We start from the raw sequence: 20,001 nt of genomic DNA, 5'->3' as shown, positions 1-20,001 counted from the left end.
GGTTTCTTTACTTGCCTTTACTTCTGTTCTGATTCAGTCTCCTTGTATATTTAGGTGTAAAATACTGGTCAATAGCTCTTTGTATTTCTATCTGATTGCCCTCAGGGTTTAACTATAGAAAAGCCTTTCATCTTAATTCTGTATGTTTCTGCTCTTTTGTGCCTTCATCAGTGGCTGGCTACAACAATTGCTGCTTCTAAAAGCATTTTGAAATGCAAAGCTGTTATAAGTACACAAAGCTGAAATAATTATATATTTTATGCTCTAACTGTTTCAGTGGTATTTAACAATCCTGTGCTGCTCTTAGGTTGTAGTATTTTAACAGTATTCTGTAGTAGCTGTGTTTTGTGAGCATATCTCAGGGTTAAGTTCCAAGGTTTCTTTACTTGTCTACTTATGTTCTGATTCAGTCTCCATTTTTTTCTCCCACCTGCCTGCCCCATTGTTGTTGTGTTTTTAAAACTTGGTGGCCTTTGAGTTGCCCATCTCTACTATTAATTTGATGTTGGACACTCCTCCCAGTCTCATCACATCAGCTCATTCCATTGTGTTCAGTGAGATCATTTAGGAAGGCCTACCCCCCTTAGTTTCTTAACCTTGAATTATCTTCTGTTTCCTTCCTTCCTACTTAACTAAAAAAAAAAACTTTATTCAGCTGCTCTTACTAGTTTGGTGTCTCTTAGTACTTTATTAATTTATTTTGCTTTTACTGCTTGTTTTTAAAGTGTTCAATTGTATTTGTTCTGCTGCACTTGTTATTACTTATTAGTAGCCTGATTAAATTGTAATTGTAACTCTAAGTGTCTTAATTTTGATTAAAGGACTTGGGCTTAAGAAGGTTTGTGGTCTGCACTCTTGTGGGAGGAAAGGGTAGCCTCTGCCCTTCTGAGCTGGGAATTACTGGGTGGCAACCTATTGTTGTTGTTGTTGTTCTAAATTTCTTTGTTCCAGTGTAAGCAATTGGGCTCCAAACCAGTTATTTTACATTAGGAAGATCTGTGGTCTAGACTTTTCTGGCAGAAGACTATAACCTACAGCCTTCTAAGCAGGGAACTGCTGGTTGAAGGCTCATTCTGTCTGTTATTATGTAAGTGTCTTAGTTCTGGTTTAAGCACTTGGGTTCCAAACTAGTTACTTTACATTGGTAGGGCTGTGGCCTAAACTCTTGTGGCAGAAGAGGATAACCCCTTCTAGCTCGCAATTGCTGGTTGAAGACCTGTTGTGTTTGTTATTCTGAAGTGTCTTAGTTTTGGCTTAAGCACTTGTGCTCCAAAACCAGTTGTTTTACATTAGAGCGTTTGTAGTCAGGACTCTTGTGGCAGTAGAGTGTGACCTATCCTTCTATGTACTTTTGCATTTTATAGCATAAATTGCATTATTTAAACTGATTACTGCTGTTTTGACTGTGATTTTATGCACTTTGAATTGCTAGTCCTTCTATATTTTATAGCATAGACTAGATTCGGACTCACTGAATCTGGACTGTTTGGTATCACTTGAGCACTAAAACCAGCTCTTCACTGAGATATTGAAATATCTGAGGTGTCCGTTGTTTCCAATTAACTATAATTGTATGTTTTTGCTCTAATATTGCACTTTTAATTTTTATTTGCATTCCATTGTCTGTTTGAATTATCTGAACTATTTTTGATATATTTTACTGTACACTGTACCATTTCAGCTGTAGCACTGCCCAGTTCCATGCTTGCTATTTCTGGGTCTGTTTTGTAACTTCTGAGCATTAACATCAATCCACCTTTGCTGGTTAAGGTCTTTCTTCACCCATATGTGAGGAGAGTGCTGTCTGGGTCCCACCTAATCGAGGGTGATTGGACTAGAGCTCAGAGAGAGCATTCTTATTGGCTAGTTTGAGTTAAAATGGGTATTTTCTTGTTTTATTTAAGCCCCGCTTTTGCATGTAGCAAGCTGTTGTGCACTGCCATGCAGTGCTGATTACCATGCTGGTTATAGATGCAAATGTTTTCTTTGTTAAATTGTCCCTTAGCACTTTGCTTATGGTACTCCAAAGGTTTCTCACAGCCCTGCTCTACTGTCAAGTGGAAACTAAGCCTAGTCTCAGAGCGACTAACACCTCTCTCACCCACTAGCCACTCCTAAGTGAGACCTCTTTTTCTAATCATATAAATTTACCTGTCACTATGGATATAAACTTTTCCACAGTTTTTCCAACCAGCTTGGTTGGCATGGACATCCTGTAGCAGTGTAACAACTACCTCAAGTTCACCAACAACCCTCTACCTCTAATCCACACAAACACAATGACACTGACATTTGTGCACTAATGGAGACCTGGTTCAAGGCTGCAGAGAGCAACCCAGTCATACCAGTTTATGCCTCCTTCCACACATTCAGACCTCAAACTGAAGGCATGAAAACTAAAGGAGGCGGTGTATTAATATTCATTAAAGATAAATATACCTCAAGATTGGTTAAACAGTATGATTTCCTGGAGACACTTCAGGTGCAATTAACTGTTGGTAGGACACATATTCAAATCATTAACAGCTACAGGACCCCATCCATGAATATGGAAACCCATTCCCCCTATTTGGATTGAATTGAGTCTATCAGGATACATCCAAACACCATGGTTTTGGTTGACATTAACTACCCATCCAATGACTGGGTAAATTACTTGCACTCAGACTCACTTGCTCAAAGGTTCCTTGACTTTGTTAATTCCAGTACCGTGAACCAGCTAGTTGACACCCCCACAAAGGGTGCTAGCATCCTTTATCTGGTGCTTACAAGTATGTGGGAGGACCACTGTAGCACTCCCACTGTGAGGTCCTCCCTGGTGAGATCTGACCACAGAAAGTCTCATTCGAAGTATCTATCACACCTGACCCCCGCAGCAGCAGCTTAATTAAAAAACTTCCCAATGCAGATTATAACCTCTTACAGGATGGTATAAATAGCTTAACTGCACCTCCTCCTATAGATGGAGCTGGAAACTATGCTGAGCTCTACATCCATGCTTTATACAAACACCTGCATGACTGCATTGACTTGGTCATACCTGGTGCAACCAAACAAGGTCCTCAAGCAAGAGTAAACCAGCCTGGTGGACAACTGCCATTAACAGGCTTTACAATAATAGGAAGATATTGCTGTCAAACATTAAGAGTAAGTGAGCCCTTCTAAACTGAAAAGACTCCCTCCTCTGCTTAAACAAGCACATAAGACTTCTTGTGAAGTCCCCCAAAGCAAACTATGACTCCAAATTAGCTTCCTCAACAAAGGACAGCCACAAGGCATTCTATAGTTACATCCGTAAGCTAAAATGAAAGGCCCAGATTTGTGCCAAACTGGTAGTTAATGATACAACATATATTGAGCCTGTGGACATAACTAACCTGTTGCATGACAGGTTCTATGAAAACTTCACTATCCTGTCCCTGCCTCATGTACCCCATGACATCCCTACCATCTGTCCCCTACCTTGTATCTCTAAAGAGCAGGTCATGAATGCCCTCTCTAAGACCAAAAACACAGCATCTATGGGACCTGATAACATCCCAAACTGCATCCTCCATGGGCTCTAACATGAATTGGCAACACCATTGGGAACTTTTTTCAATCATAGTCTAAGTACCGACTTCATATCAGTTAAATGGAAAACAGCCACCATAATTCCCTTGCACAAATAGTGGTACTTCCACTGACCGCAGCGACTATAAATCTATTAGCCTGTCTAGCCTTATCTGCAAGGCCATGGAGTAAATCGATCCTACTCAATTTGGATTTGTCAAAGTGAGATCATGCCTGTTAAACCTGGTGGACTTCTTCCAGACATTCACCAAGGCCCTGGATGAGGAAAAACCTGTGCACACAGCCTACCTGGACTTAGCCAAGGTGTTTGACATTATCCCTCACTCAGGCATCATTGAAAAACACCCAACTAGGCATCAATCCTTATATCATTAAATGGGTCACTAACTGGCTCACTGATAGAACTCACATAGTCAAAATAGGGGAATCCACCTGCAACAGCAGACCTGTAACCAGTGGTGTTCTACAGGGATCAGTCCTGGGACCTCTACTGTTTGGAATCAGTTTCTCCAAAGTACAAGCAAAAACTAAAGGTCTATGGCTGACAAAGTTTGCTGATTACTGCAAACTAGGATCAGTCATAGAATCTCTAAATGATGTCAACATCCTGTAAGAAGGTCTTACACCAACAAATTATTGGTGTCAAAGTCATGACCTCAAACTCAATACAAAAAAATCTACTATCATTCCTTTTGGCAAAAGTGATGTCCCTGCTAATGCTACCACATCAGTAGCAACATCTTAAGTACACACTCAGTGATGAGAGACCTAAGCACACAGGTTGAAAGCAATTTTACCTTTGTTCACCATGTCCACCATATCTCCACAGTGGAAAGAAGGGCATTCTTTATTGTTCATTTCATAAGTAAGGGCATTGCCTCTAGAAAAAAGGAAGTTATAACTACTCTCTACTCTTCCCTCATCAGGCCAATAATTGAGTACAATGCCCCTTTTGGTATGTACCTTCCCAAGCACCTGCAGCAACTGGAGAAACTGCAAAGGTTCCTCACAAGGAAAATTCAAGGTCTTCAGCATCTGTCTTATGGGGATTGTTTGAAATCACTGTCACTTTATTCTGTTTCATACAGACTACTCATACAAGGCAATCTCTGACCCTGCTTTACTGGAAATGCTGCATATCTGCAAGTCAAATAGTCTATGGGTTACTAGCTCTAAAGACTTTAACCTGGTATGTGACATTAATAAAACTTGCTGGAGGGACAGATTTGTCTCCCAGATGTTACCAAACCTTTGAGCAGTTTCCCACTACATGTTAAATAGATCAATTCATTGGCCCTCTTCAAACACAATTTGGACAATTGCACAGGTGACCGTAAATTCACCCTGGGGGTTCTACCCTTTTCCTTCTTGGATACAGGCAATAGGTGCTGACCGTGGAAATAAGTTTAAGAACTTGGGTAGGCTTGTAAGGGCCCCTAGGGTCATTAGCCTAGTAATGTTGGATGCTCCTATGATCCTATAGATCGAGAGATACATAGACAGACAGACAGATGGATTGATGGATGGATGGATGGATGGATGGATGGATGGATGGATGGATGAATGAATGAAATACATAAATAAATATTCAAAATCTGTTCCAAAGCATCTTGAGTTGCACAGAGTATTTTGTCCTGGTAGCCACACTTTTCATTTACATATGGAAGGTGGCATACAGCATTCATTGGCAATTTAAAACTGAGCAGTATTGTACATTCTCCCACATGCTGGCAGTGACATAAAATGGGTAACAAACAGATCTATGACTGCACTGATTTCAAGTTGAAAGGAAGGTGTAATATTCCATATACCAAAGTTAGATAACCATGAATGTAAAACATTGATGAGTACTGCAAATGTTGCCAAACAGAGCTGTAGACTTGGCAATTAGTAACGTGCTGCAAATCTATGAACTAGTAAAAAATGATGGTTTACTTAGTCACATTATATAACCAGCTAGATAAGATCAAATATCCATAGGCAAAATATCTCCAGCTCTTTAGTACTATACAGAAGGATTTTCAAAATGGAAAGAAGTTATCTGTCAGACTTAGCATAGGTTATATGTGTAGGTGTGTAGTCTCTTTAAAACAGCATTTTGTGGAAATAGAAGACATATTGTACATGCTCAAGTGAACTGGGTTATATCTGATACATTCAAACAGTGCAGTAATATAAATTTTTTGTTATTGTTGCTGCAGGCCTTCTCTTCTGCAGTAGACAGAAGCTATATGAATACATGTTATTACATTCTTCTCCCTAGCGGTGACATATTAATTATAGTGATTATAAATACCACATCATGCAGGGCCTCGTCTCAGCTAAACTTATTTCTTCAATTGGTCTGTTTTCTGTTGAAATATTGTTGTACTTGCATGGGTGACAGCAAACTAACTTACATGCTACATCATCTGAACTGAAATATTCTTATATCCTATGCATAAATTAAAAAAAAACAAAATTGTCCTCCATAGCTAAGACGTTCCTCTCTACACAGAAATCATGAAAATTAATAGAATGCAGGATTACTTTTCCAGAATATACATGCTGAGATAGAAGACAAGCAGAGTGCTCAGGTCTAAAGTGAATTCAAGAATAAAGAATTGTCATTTGAAGTATCAGGAAGTGAAGCCCGTTCTAGTGTAAATTGCAAATGAAAACACTTGGGGGAGGAGATACTCATGCATTTAACCTACATCATTTTAGTTTAGTTGCATGCATACCTTTTCATTTAGAATGTATTTACAACTAATTGGAAGTCTTGGGTCTAGAGTAGAAGGAATTTAGTGTGAGAACTGTTTATAAAGAAATGCAAGCTTTGAGTGTTTTTTTTTCCTTGTGGCAAGAAATTGGGAGGACATTTTGAATGGACTAATGCGGTTTGATCAGTAGGAACAAGAATTTGCATGTTTTTCCCACATTTTTGCACTTAATAATTAAAATAGTAACACATTTAATTAAACATTTACTTTTAACTGACCTTTTATGAACCAATCATGACATAAAACTATCATTTAAAACAGAGCGTAGAAAATTAGGGGGTTCTGTTCACTGTCTTGTCATTTCTGTCTTTATTTTTGTACTGTGGTCATTAATGGTCACATATTTTTCATCATTGCTTATACAATCAGTTTTTTTTCTACATTTTAGAGTGTGCATTTCCATTAACTAATGAAGTGAGTGTAGGTCATGAAATACATGCATTGTTGCTGCTATTTGTTGAGTTTAATGACATACTTTGACATTAGCACATTGATTTACATTTTATTTGAACATTTTGTGCTTATACTTCTCGCTGAATTTTAAATACTTAGACAAAGTACTTTTGTTTGCATTAAATGCATGATTACTAACTAAATGTTCTCACTCAAGGTGTACAGTATCCTAAAACCACAGGAGTTTTCTGGCTATCCTCTACAAGTTGATGAATTCTTCTACAACCCTTGCTACCCTTTCAATGATATTTATGACACATTTTATATTTTCAAGGTAAGTGGTCATTCCAGAGGATTTCATATACTCAGTGTAGAATCTTCAGGTACAGTTCTGATGCCTGAAGCTCTGTTTCTCTGTACATTATATAAAATATTGGTTGCATCGAAGGGTGAAGATGTGATTAGTGCAATAAATCTGTATCTGCATAGATATCATGTACACCTGCATAAGGGAAACACTCATGCAATGTCTTTTTCATTTTTCAGAAGGATTTGCTTCTTCTTGAAGCTGAATGAATCTGCAGTTTGTGCACATGTTTTTGCTGTTAAACACAACCTCATCACCTTCTTGGCCTCTGCGTTTTCTGACTGGTGCCAATTTTATCATCAAACCAAAACCTTGTCTGACACAGATAATCAAGCCATCTGGGGGACAAAAAGACAAAGAATACTTGTGTTTCAGTACATGAAACAAAAAACCTAGATGCATTGGGGTACTGTTTTAGGTCCCACTCTTTCAGCACTGCACCTGTCAGTCACTGGATTTGTTTTCCTTAATCCATGACCAAAAGACAGCACAATTTGTTTTTGCTGCTGATGATATTGACAGTATGGTGTTATTTTAAAATCAGTAACTCTCCCAAGTCACAAGCCCTTAATGCTTCCTGACAATGCTTATTGCCAAGGCCACGTGGCATATTGTTCTTTATGTTTGTGTTATTTACATTAATATGTCACATATCTCTGTATTTAAGGGCATATATTTATTATCACTCTAATTGCTTTATAGGACAGATTGTATGTATTTTCTGCAAGACCAAAAATTCATGATATAGATATCATTCTAATCCCTGTTGCCAAAAAGTGGGAAGGCCATATTACACAGTTTTAAGATGGACTTAAGCCTTCTCATGATGTGAAGACTCATCGATAAACACAATGAATTGGTATTTTTGTAACAAGTAGGACAGCATATGTACAAGAAGAGGGAAGAAGTAATCTAGATAAAAGTTGTGTAAACAAGGAGAATTACAGCCAGGTCAGTTTTACTCTTGAGTGCTGCCATGAGTGAAGCCCTTTTTTTTGGACATGCTATTTGTATTGCATGCCAGAAAAAAAATATCAGAGTATATAGCTAAGGGGCAACAACTTTATTGAACAGATGCAATTCTAATTATTTTCTACATTTTATACTAAAGCCAATGTTTGTCTTTTCCCGGTTAGGGGTCTCCACAGTGGAACTCCAGTCTGCTAATGATTGGCAGTCGATTTTTATGGTGCCAAGTTGCCAGCCCAATGCCCAGCCTTCAGTGAAGACATGCGCATTCACATTGTCAAAACCATTGTCATGGTTTATATGCTTTCATAGGTTCATAGGGTCATACATTAGTACTAGGCTAACTGCCCTTGTGGGTCATTTTAAGCCTAGCCAATTATCTCTTGTAAGACTCAAACCCTGCACCTTGTGTTTGTAAGGCAAACACCCCAACCATTAGGCCACCCTCCCTACCCTCAGTGTCAGATAAAGCGTGGTGGATGATAAATAAAATAAAGAATCAGAAATTACTTGTGTTGAGGGGATCTTCTGAGGAAGGCTTACAGTTTCAGTCAGTATTCAGATACTTTCAATGATATGTTTATGCCTCATAGTTTAAATATGGGCAAGCATTTTAACAATGAAAGAATCAATGAAGATTATTCAAGACTGCTTAGGTGATCAAGGGCAGGTTTAGCCAATAAAGAGTTGGTACATTCATTTAAATAAAACTGCAGCATCTAAACATTTATGGTTGCATTCATCCAAGTTAGAGCTAATACTACCTAAATAAACTCAGCATTTATTTGCAATCAGGAGCATTGTGATTCTATATGTATTTGTCCATGCCTGGTGTGTTTAAACAATGGAAGTCACCCTCATGTGTTTTCATGCTTCAGTTATTTTCCGGATATGAAAAAGTCTGATTCTGAACAAGCTATTTTTCCACCCAGATCCCCGAGGTTTACCTTTGAAATGATTTCCAGATTCTGACCATTCTGGAATCCTCCTTCTATAGGACTGAATATCTTCAAGGGCAATATATGTGTTGCTTGTAAAGAACTCAGCCTGGGTTTCATTTCTTAAACAGATTAATACTTCATTAAAAAAATCTTAAATGGCAGAAATTGCAGACTATCCTTACTCATCAGTATAAATTTGACCTTGCACTTTTTCTGAACTTCTGAATATGTCTTATGGAGATAGTTAATTTGAAGTAGGTAATATATGAATAGCACAAGTCTATCAGTTCCTCACCTTTTAGGTAAGTTTGAGATCTTAATCAAAAGCTTATTTTTTATTTTACATCATGTGATCTACATTATAGTTGTCCAAAACACTAGACAGAAATGCCATGACATTTTACTAATATAGAATTATAAAAATACTGTAAAATAAGGACAATGTGATATTGGTACTTTCTTTTCTTTTTATTTGGAGAAGTACATTTTGTAATATACTCTACTGGAACTTTTGGATTAAGCCTTTCTTCAGGAAATGGTCAGTGCTATGGCCTATGTACAGAAAGCATCCTCTATGAAGCATGGCTTACAATGAAGTCTTGTCCTCAGAGTAGGCTATCTTTAGATGGAGAGTGTAAAACGTCTCCTCATATGTACATAGGGGTGTGAAGCCAGCTTTCCAATGTAGCTCAGAAGGGTCTTTTAAAGTGCATTTTGAGAAAATGAATTCCCAAAACTTTGTTTCTTCAAACTGTTTGGTAATCCGTAGCAAACCAAAAATAGATAATACCATTTGTCAAACTACTGATGAGGGGGAAAAAGGAAAAGTCTTTGCAATGAGTAGGTATAAAAGAAGAGGAATTGTTTATTACTGTCAGTGATAGAGACAATAAATCAGTATAAAACTGCTAATAGAAGAGACAGGTTAGAACAGTTTTAAAAGCTGCAGCCCTTTGTGTCTAACCCACAACTATTTCCACCCCACAACTGTTTCCATTAGAAAGAACTGTTCTACTAAATAGTAGGGTTCACACCTCAGATCATGCATAGCTCACTGTTTATCTTTTTTTTTTGGGGGGGTTAAGCCAAATAAAATCCAACAGCAGAACAGTTTAAGCTACTGTTGTTTACTGTTGCATTTATTAAGCTGCAGCAAACTGTAGCTCACCTAGCCTCAAAACTGTCCTGCTGTTTATGAAATGTATCACAACATGTAGCAAACTGTAACTCAGCTAGCATCATGTGTCCTGCTGTTTATAAAATGTATCACAAGTTGTAGCAAACAGCTTACCCTAACATCATAACTGTTCTGCTGTTAATGAAATGAATCACTTACTCTTGCCTTTTAAAGAGTAGACAATAGGAGCAGTGGCTGTGTACAAGCTGATACGGAGTGTTAAGAAAGAATACTCTCCATCAGCTGATAGAATTGTGCCCATATTTACACATCAATCAAGTCTGTTATGAGCTATTTACCTGCAGTGTAAATCAGTCCATGCATCACTGATGTAAAGTCATCATATTCCAAAAGGAAATAATGATAGTCTTTATTTGCAACAAGCAGCACAAACAGTTGAAGATTAACTACAACCCACTTTCAGTACTTATCTAATTAGATGAGATGAGATTGATAGAATAAAGACACCAAATAAAAACATGCATGCTTCCCCACTAGCTCTGAGTATAGGGGGATATTGTGCTAAATACAACCAAGACCTAAGACTGACTGTTGGCTCAAGTGTTGTAGGAGATAGGAAGGGAAGGAAAGGGTAACAAAGACCAGCTTTTTCCAGCCAACCCACTCCAGAAAGGATAGAAGTGTTGTGCCATAATCATGAAGGCAGACCCTAGTAAAACTACGGCATCTGGGGGCAAAGCTAACTGACATTATATAAGGTGATGCACATGATGTCATTAGCTCCTCCCACTTAGGGCATACCAAAAAATCCCTGTCATGCAGGACAAGCATATGTACCACTCTATGCTGCTCCTCTCCATTTCAGTGGCGCAGTCCTAGCCCCAGGAGATAGCATTAGGAACACTTAAACAAAAATGGTGCTGCGAAGCAGTGATGTAGCTGAAGTTCAGCTGAGGAGCATGCAAACTGAAGTCAATAAAAAAATGCATAGATACGCATGGTGCTTTATCTGACTCTCAGCATTGGTTTCCGTCAGACTGGAGAGTAAACTCCATCCTTATAAATATTATGAGCAAATTGTAGAACAAAAAAAGAAACCATGTATCTTAACTCACAAAAAATAATAAATATACCTTTATAATCTACCTTATTTTTTAGCATAGCAAAACAAAAGATAGCTGCTTGTATAAACTAGCCTGGCTAGCAACAGACAAAAACATATATGATACCACTGCATGAAAGTCTCTTCCTCTGCAGGGCCTGACCTGCAGCTATACCTTGCCAATAAGTACATTATGGCTGTATGATCTTCACTGAGGACATTGAAGACATTCAAATGATATCCTCATGAAGTATGACTCAAAAGAACCGCATTTCAACTTCTGGAACCAGTAACTCAAAATCTTTAGGTGTAAGTTGCAAAAGAGTTATTTATTTATTTATTGTACTTAAACAATTAAACAGTAATGCATGACTTTTGAACTAAACACATAATAAACTGAACTTAAAGAATTTTCTAGAAGTTGCTGCAGAGGTTGGGGCTGTTGGCTGTAGTTTTTATGATACAAGAGTTGAGTTCCTCAGCCATCATTTGACTGCTGTACTACCCTGAGCAAGTCATTTAACTGGACATTGCTCCCACATTGCCCCTGAAGAGGAACTGCATATCTCGTGGGCATACCTCATTAATGAATATGTATTATTATTATTATTGTTATTGTTATTATTATTATTATTATTATTATTATCATTATTATTATTATTATTATTATTATTATCATTATCATTATTATTATCATTATTACTATTGTTATTCTTATTATGTTACTTGTAAGTAAATGCTTATTGTTCTCTAATAATAACACATATTTCTGCATGTACAAATTATCTAGCTGTGATTGCCAGCTTTAATATTCATTTTATTCATTCAAGGTCAGTTGTCATTCAGTTATGTGACGAGGTCTGAGATAACATTTATACCTATTCTATCTATAGCCACCAGATGCCTGGGATGCCTTTTAAGTAGCTTGAAACATGACCTATCTGGACCACTTTAGGCACTTTTCAAGTAAAGCCTCAAAACAGGTTTTGTACCATTAAGAATGGAGAGCTGCAATGGTTATCCAGCTTCACAAGGGCTGGCCATCAACTTTCTACAGAAATTACAAACCCATTTGTCTGACTAGTTTAATATGGAATGCCATGCAATGAATAATCATGGAAATTAACAACAAAGGAATATGCAGCCTTCAAACACTGGAGCCATCCCAGTTTGGCTTTGTTAAGGAACGGTCATGCCTACTAAATTTGGTGGATTTCTTTGAGAAGGTTACCAAGGCAATGGATGAAGGGAAAATGGTGAATGTCACTTACCTTGACCGAGCTAAGGCATTCAGTACAATACCTCCCTTGGGTATAGTTGACAAACTCACCAAACTGGACATAACCCCCTGCCCCCACATAACTTGCTGGATTACCAACTGGCTCATAGACAGGACCCAGGAAGTCATAATTGGTGAGACCACCTTTACTAAAAGATCTGTGAGTAGTGAGGTATCTCAGGGCCCAATGCTGGGACAACTCTTATTTGGCATCTACTTCTCAGAGGTAAAGGCTAATGTCAAGGAAATTTGGAAGTTCACAGGTGACTGCAAATTGGGAGTTATTATAGATTCTCCAACAGTGCAAATATCTTAAAAGAGGGTCTAACACAGACAAGTGAATGGTACTAATGTCACGGATTAAAACTCAGTGTCAAGAAATATGTTATAATGCATTTTGGGAAAATGGAAACCAAGGCTAATTTATGAATCGATAAGTCACCCCTAAGAGATGACCTGGTAGTCTGAGATCTGGAAACATATGTACACAGTAATTTGGTCTTTGGGCAATATGTGGCCAAGCTAATAAGAAAATCATTATTTGCCACCTAACTTATAAATAAGGGCATGACATCCAGGACCAATAAAGCCATACTGCCATTTTATTCAGCACTTATCAGATACATAATTGCGTGTAATGCCCCCTTCGACATGCACCAGACTAGATTTATGCAGTGGTTGGAATACCCACAATGCTTCCTTACTAGAAGAATCCTTAACTCCCTATTTCTAGGCTCAGTCTCCTACAGGTTACAGATGGCAGATTTATGCCCAGCATACAGGCATCCTCAGAACTAGCTCCGATGGACTTTTTACTCATTAGCAAAACAAACAGCATCCAACTCACTACATCAAAGGATTTCAGTTTTGCTTGCAAAACAAATAGGACATGTTGTTAAGACGGATATGTGTATCAAAGGATCCCCGTGCTCTGGAACAGGATTTCCATCAATGTATTGTAGAACCTGTCCCTAACCCAATTTAAGCATAACCTTGACCAATGGGTGGGAAATGGGAAATTCACCATGTTTCTGGCCCCCATATCCATGATAGATAGAGACAGACAGTAACTATGACCAAGCTAGCATACCCCCCATGTAAATTTTAGAAACTTTGTCAGTACCCCCCTCCATAAATACCCATTATACATAGGGACACAACTGAGGTGGGTTGCACAACTAGGCTTTATGAAGGCCCTAGGGTTTGTTAGCCTCATACATAGTTATGATACTATGAACACAGAATAACCATACAGTACAAAAATAATGCCACACGTACAAGTCAACAGCTGTCAGTTGACTGTATATCTGCTAATGCTATTACAGTGTTGCATTGCTGTAACCCTATGGCACACCTTTATTATTACATGTTCAAATGATCTGTTGTCCTTGAGTCACCTTTGTAAAAAAAAAAATCAATTTCCTACTTTTTTTGAGTGCATTGTGAAGCCAGTGGGCTGTCACTAGTGTCTGGGGAATCTGAAGTCAGAAAAAGGAGTAAATCTTGTTACTGAAGAAATTTTGAAGATAAAATCAAAGCTAGATAAAATCTCAATTATGAAGTCAAAGAGTGGATCTGTGGATAAAGATGTACTGGAGAACTTAAGGAAGGAGAACCAAATGAAGGAGGGGAGGTGAGCTGGAGGTCTGTGCTGGATCATGTTTGCAGGAGCAGGCAGATAATGAAGCTGGTAACGTGGTATAGAAGAAGGGTACAGAGTCTGCATGTACAGAGACATGTTCAACTGAAGGAGTAATGTTTTCAGAATATGTCTCTGCAACTGGGAACTGTGCGAGACAGAAATGAAGTAAAGAAAAATGTAAGCAAGTGTTAGTTAAGAAATAAGAAGCAGTGTATGATATGAAGAGAAGTATTTGCCAGGTACAAAGGGGCAGCGGTTTCCAGAAAAAAAAATACCTGTGTTAAGAATTAAAGGCAAAATCAGTGCTGCTGCTGACATGTATGCGCAATATTACATTATCATTTCAATCTCCTTTAAAAGCCATAAAAGTTTTGATACCTTTGCGATCAGAAGACTTTTGTGAAGTAACTTTTGGGATATTTTCATGTGCAGAAAAGTTGATAGGTGAAATAACACATTGGAAAGAGTTTATTTTTCAGAACTTAGGCATGCAGTTAAAAAAAGGATGCAAGCAGAACTTCAGATATGCAAGAATTTGAATTTCCTGGTATGTGAAAAAATGCAGGACATAAGAAAAATATATGGACAGGGGGATTGGAAGTGTGCATTACTTTAGATATACATGATAGAAAAATAGTGCATATTTCCAATAATACATCAATGAATCGGTCAAGACCAACTGTTAGGTATTGGGACCAACTGAACTATTACTTGCATTGCAGGGATGGAAATCATTTGGTTTAGGAATGCAGAGAAAGAAGATATGGTCAATGTAGAGAGCACAGTAGTACCGCTAGACACTGAAGGCCATTTAGTAAGAGATGGAATGAGCCTGGACATGTTTAGTTTACATGTCCAGAGCTGGAAAACAAAAGGGTACTTGAAAAATAAGTTGAGACACTGCTATTTACCCCTCTGAATGTGCCTTGAATATAATGCATAGTAAGACAAGTGACTTTGAAACTTTTGTTTCACTGGCACTCTTTGCACATCATTAAGTCAGTGTATGTGGTAATATAGTAGCACGCATGGACATGTGATAATGGAACGGCATATACAGCTTCATAACATATACTTCCATTTCTGAAGTTAAGTATAGGGAAAACATAAATGTTTTATAAATGTGGGGCCTTCTTGCCTTTTGGAGAAATATTCTCACATCTTTGAAGGAAACACACACGCACACAGAGACACATACACACACAGACACACACACACACACACACACACACACACACACACACACACACACACACACACACACACACACTCACACTCATATTCTCACAAGGAAATATATTTTAAGCTTCATTTTACTTATACTATCATTTCATAAATGCTAGATACAATTTTACAAAATGTACATTAATCAAATTATTCTAAGTGTATGTAGTTTACTGGTCAGTATCACCTATTAAAACAATTGTCCACTTAAGCAAAAATGCTATTATTTATATTAAAACTGTTAGGCACCACTGGCTTAAGAAAATCATGTAATATAAAAAGTAAAGTTTTCCTCATCAGCATTTTAACATGTCTTTTCCTCTCTGGGGACATTCATCCAAATCAGGTCCCAGTAGGCAAAGCATACAGCTGCTAACAAAAAATGAATGGCCTATATGAATATTTGCAGTATCAACAACAACAGTCCTCTATTAGAGGCATGGGCTGATGACCAATGGTCAAAAGTGATTGTCATTGCAGAGTCCAGGCTTAAAAATTCCTCCCTTATACCTCTTCAATTCCAGAATAATTATTTCATATTTCTAGAGAGCAGGTGTGGCACAGGACATTGTGGTGGTGATGGTGTATAGGGTCTTCTATTTGTTCATAGGGATGCCAATATTTCATCTGTGCTCATTTCCAGTAAGAAAATGGATTCAGACAAAGAACCTAATCTGGTATCAGCCCAAACTTCACTAGGCAGTCTTACAAAAACAATTAGTTACAGTTCTATGTATCTCCTACTGTCCACACTTTCCATGTTCAAGTCCACCCTAAACAAGCTACTGCACTGTGCTAAACACTATAAAATAATCAATTTTTGTAATCTTAATCCTGACTGGAAAAGGTCACTAAATTCCCAAACTCTGAAGAAATGCTTAGTTAGGAGCAATTCAAGAAAAAGCAGTGAATAACCACGGATAACAAAATGTGTGGTAAGCACCAGCTTTCATTCTTTATTCCGATACAAACAGAACTTCATCAGACCATGTGACTTTACAAACAAGGTTCTTATATAACCAAAAGCATCATACTAATTAATTCAAATCATCCAGAGACATGAAAACTCTTCATAATTAAGTCATAGTGCATACAAATAAATACCAAAAACACCTTTAAAATAATTAATATGTATTACAAAGTTATCAAAACAATTTTAAACAATTTTAAAGCAATTCGGAAAAAAAAACATTTAATATTCATGGAGTCATTTAATCCTGGGAATTTATTGGCTTCATTTTTAATTTGCCAACTAACATTTTTGCATTAATCCATGGTGCATAAATCACCCCCCCCCCCACAACATGTATTTACCAATTTGTCCAATATAAAAAAAATCAAACTTTCTGAAAGCACTACAATTAAATGCATGTTTGCTAATGATCTTTTTTATGGCTGATACATGTTCATAAATATGATCCAGTAATATTCAATTAGTTTTACCGACATAATATTCCGAACAAGAAACACAGTGAGTCAAATAAATAACATCCTTGGACTTGCAGGTTTATTTGCCATTAATAACCAGAGTTTTGCCATTGTGGGATAAACAAGGGAAAACAGTATTTGACACATAATGACACATCTTACAAGACTGACAGCTCTATGTACTTAATAATCCACTCTTGTTTGCATCAACCATTAAAAAAATTCTCTTTGATAAAAGGGATAGTGCCTACTACCTTCACAAAATCTTTATTACCTAAAATTATGTTCCAGTTGGATGATATGATATTGTTAATATCAATCATATCTTTACAGATAGGTAGAGTAAATGAACAATTACATTTACTAACCTCTGTATTTCTTGCCCTTTTATTCATTCAATAGAATGGGAGAAAAAAATATTCATGTTTGCTTATTATTTCATTGTAGGTTTCAGTAAGTCTGTTTATAGGATACCCCTGACCTTCAAACATTTGAATAACTTCATTAGTTTCATCTAAGAAATCTTGATTACTACTTACAAGTTTACTCACTCTATTATGTTGCCCTTGTACTGCATTCTGTTTCATAAAGATGGTGGCGCATGCTAGAATCATGGAGATAGCTGTTGCTCATCTTTTATATCTGAATAAGATGATGAGGCTTGGGTATTCGTTTAAGTAGTTTATTACACACAAACACATCAGAACAGAGGACTGTAGCATTAGGCTTGATCTAACAAACTGACTGACTGCTACACTCATTCATGCTTTCAGTCTGGATGCTTACTCAAAATGGCACTCTTGCTTGCACATGCTCAGTACTTATATGCACATGCCCACTGACTAGAATGGTTCTTAAAGATACAGCACACACTCTGATCTACAATAACGATTGACAAAAGTAGGCTTATGGAATATTTGACTATATACACCTTGTTAGAAAGATCCATAGTGACAAGCAAAACAAGAAAATTGATTGAATTGCCATTTGCACTCACAATGAACTTTAAAAAAATCAGTATTTTCATTAATGGCTGTCATAAAAGACAAAGAATTCCAAATTAGTAGACTGGAAACTATCTAACAATTAATAAAACTTATCTCAAAATAGACCACACTTGATCACAACCTCAGTAACAGCTTCTTCCTAGATGTGGTTATTACTAGCATTCCAGACAAAGTGTACACTCTTCAGATTCTGCCCGTCTCTCTCACTGACCATATTCCCATGCTGTTTACCTGGTCTATCAAATGTACCAAGCCCAGACCTGTTATAATTAACCTCAAGAAAAATCTAAAATATTCCCTTGGAAGATATGTCATCTGAAATTGCACAATTAAATTAGTCACCCTTTTACCACACCATTACTGTCTTATCATCATTCTGTAAGTTACATAGCTCTATATAAAAGTCAGACTCTTCCCAATTGATACTAAAACAATCCAGGATAGGCATATGCTGTGGCTAGCAAAGGACAACAAAAATGCCACAAAAACAGGACCAAAGACTGACATAAACGGAAAAAGGAACCCTCCTATCTCAGTAAATTTGAAGTGTCACCCTGTAAAAAAAGAGGCTAGACTGCATATGCTAAGATGTACCTACTTGGCTTGCTGTCCATAGGGCCATTTTGCAGGTTAGCCCAAATTCTTATTACCCTCAAGGACTAAATTCTCTTTCTATTTCAAAAAGATAAATCAAACAAAGTTATAAAACAATACTTGAGAATCTGGGCACAAACTATAACTCACCAAAAAATGTCACCAGTCATGGTCTTTGCAAGCCTCTTAGTTATAGACATAATCTTTTAGTCAGTTTTGTCATCATCTCCTACAGTTTCATGTCTAAAAAACTGCGGCATCCTCTTGAATACCCAGCATGGTTTACACCATAACTTCACTGCCCTGACAGCCATTTACATACTAACAGACCACATTCTCACCATCACAGAATAAGGCAAACTCACAGGATCAATCATTCTTGAACTTAAAAGGACATTTGAAGCTGTAGTCAATGCTTTGTTACTGACTAAGCTTGTAGATTTTGGTTTCTCCACAGAGGTCATCAGTTGGTTCAGGAACTCCCTTCAGAATAGATCATTAGATGCTTATGGCTTATATTTCCCTAAGCTAGGGGCACAATATACCAAGGTGTACCTCAAGGATCAGTTCCTGGTCCAATTCTATTCTATTCTATTCTATTCTATTCTATTCTATTCTATTCTATTTTATTCTATGCTGTATTAGTGTAGTCTAGTCTAGTCTGTTCTATTCCATTCTGTTCTGTTCCATTCTATTCTATTCTATTCTCTCTTTATATAAATAACCTACTGTAGGAGTGAGACCTCACTCATATTTACTACATTATGTATGCAGAAGACATTGTAGTTACCAACTCAGGCAAGCATATTGCCCAGCTTACCAGTGAATTACACTATGATTTTTACCACATTATTGCTAACAAAACCAATGGTATGCTGCTTGTTACTCATAGAAAGCTTAGTACCATGCAAAACTTCTGCATTACAGACATGGTAGCCCCCAGTGCAAGGTACCTCACATCAGAAATACCTAGACTTTTCATTTGAAGAAAATCTTTCTTCTGCTGCTTAAAGCAGTTTACAAAAAGTCTGCTAATTTTGTTGCTATAAATGTGTTCCTCTCTAGGCTGGACTATGGGGGTCTCCATTATTTCAATGGTTTTGACACAGAATAATGTCTTTATTTAAACAACTCAGTATATAATTCTAAGGATTATTAACCTAGTCAGCACTTGAGAACACTATTATCTAACTTTCAGAACTAACAAATGGCTCCTAGTTACTGCCAGAGCCTTCCTGCTTCAGAATGACTTAACAGTCAAGCTGTGAAATGAAGGATACTATCTTCCACTGCTGAGCAGACTGCAGTACAGAGATCTAACTACTGCACTGAGAAGCAGTGATGGCATTTTACACTGCTGTGCAGACTGCAGTACAAAGATCAGATCAATGCACTGAGAAGCAGTAATAGCGTTTTACACTTCTGTGCAGACTGTAGTACAGACATCTGACCAATGCACTGAGAAGCAGCGATGGCATTTTACACTGCTGTGTAGACTGCAGTACAGATATCAGATCTCTGCACTGAGAAGCACTGATGAGAGTTTACACTGCTGTGCAGACTGCAGTACAGAGATCAAATC

General features: G+C 37.4%; 1 protein-coding gene across 1 annotated transcript in view; it reads left to right on the top strand.

Moving 5' to 3' along the window:
* The window catches only part of LOC122808180 (alpha-2-macroglobulin-like), a 440,046-nt gene that overhangs the window by 218,104 nt on the left and 201,941 nt on the right, over positions 1-20,001 (top strand). The window contains exon 12 of the mRNA XM_044079148.1: positions 6,946-7,062. Within this exon, the coding sequence (XP_043935083.1) occupies positions 6,946-7,062 (117 nt within the window). The remainder of the gene's footprint in view (positions 1-6,945; positions 7,063-20,001) is intronic.

The sequence above is a fragment of the Protopterus annectens genome, chromosome 8.part0, assembly GCF_019279795.1.
Source record: "Protopterus annectens isolate FY-2018-M chromosome 8.part0, PAN1.0, whole genome shotgun sequence".
NCBI lineage: Eukaryota > Metazoa > Chordata > Ceratodontiformes > Protopteridae > Protopterus > Protopterus annectens.
This window is presented reverse-complemented; position numbering and strand designations above follow the sequence as displayed.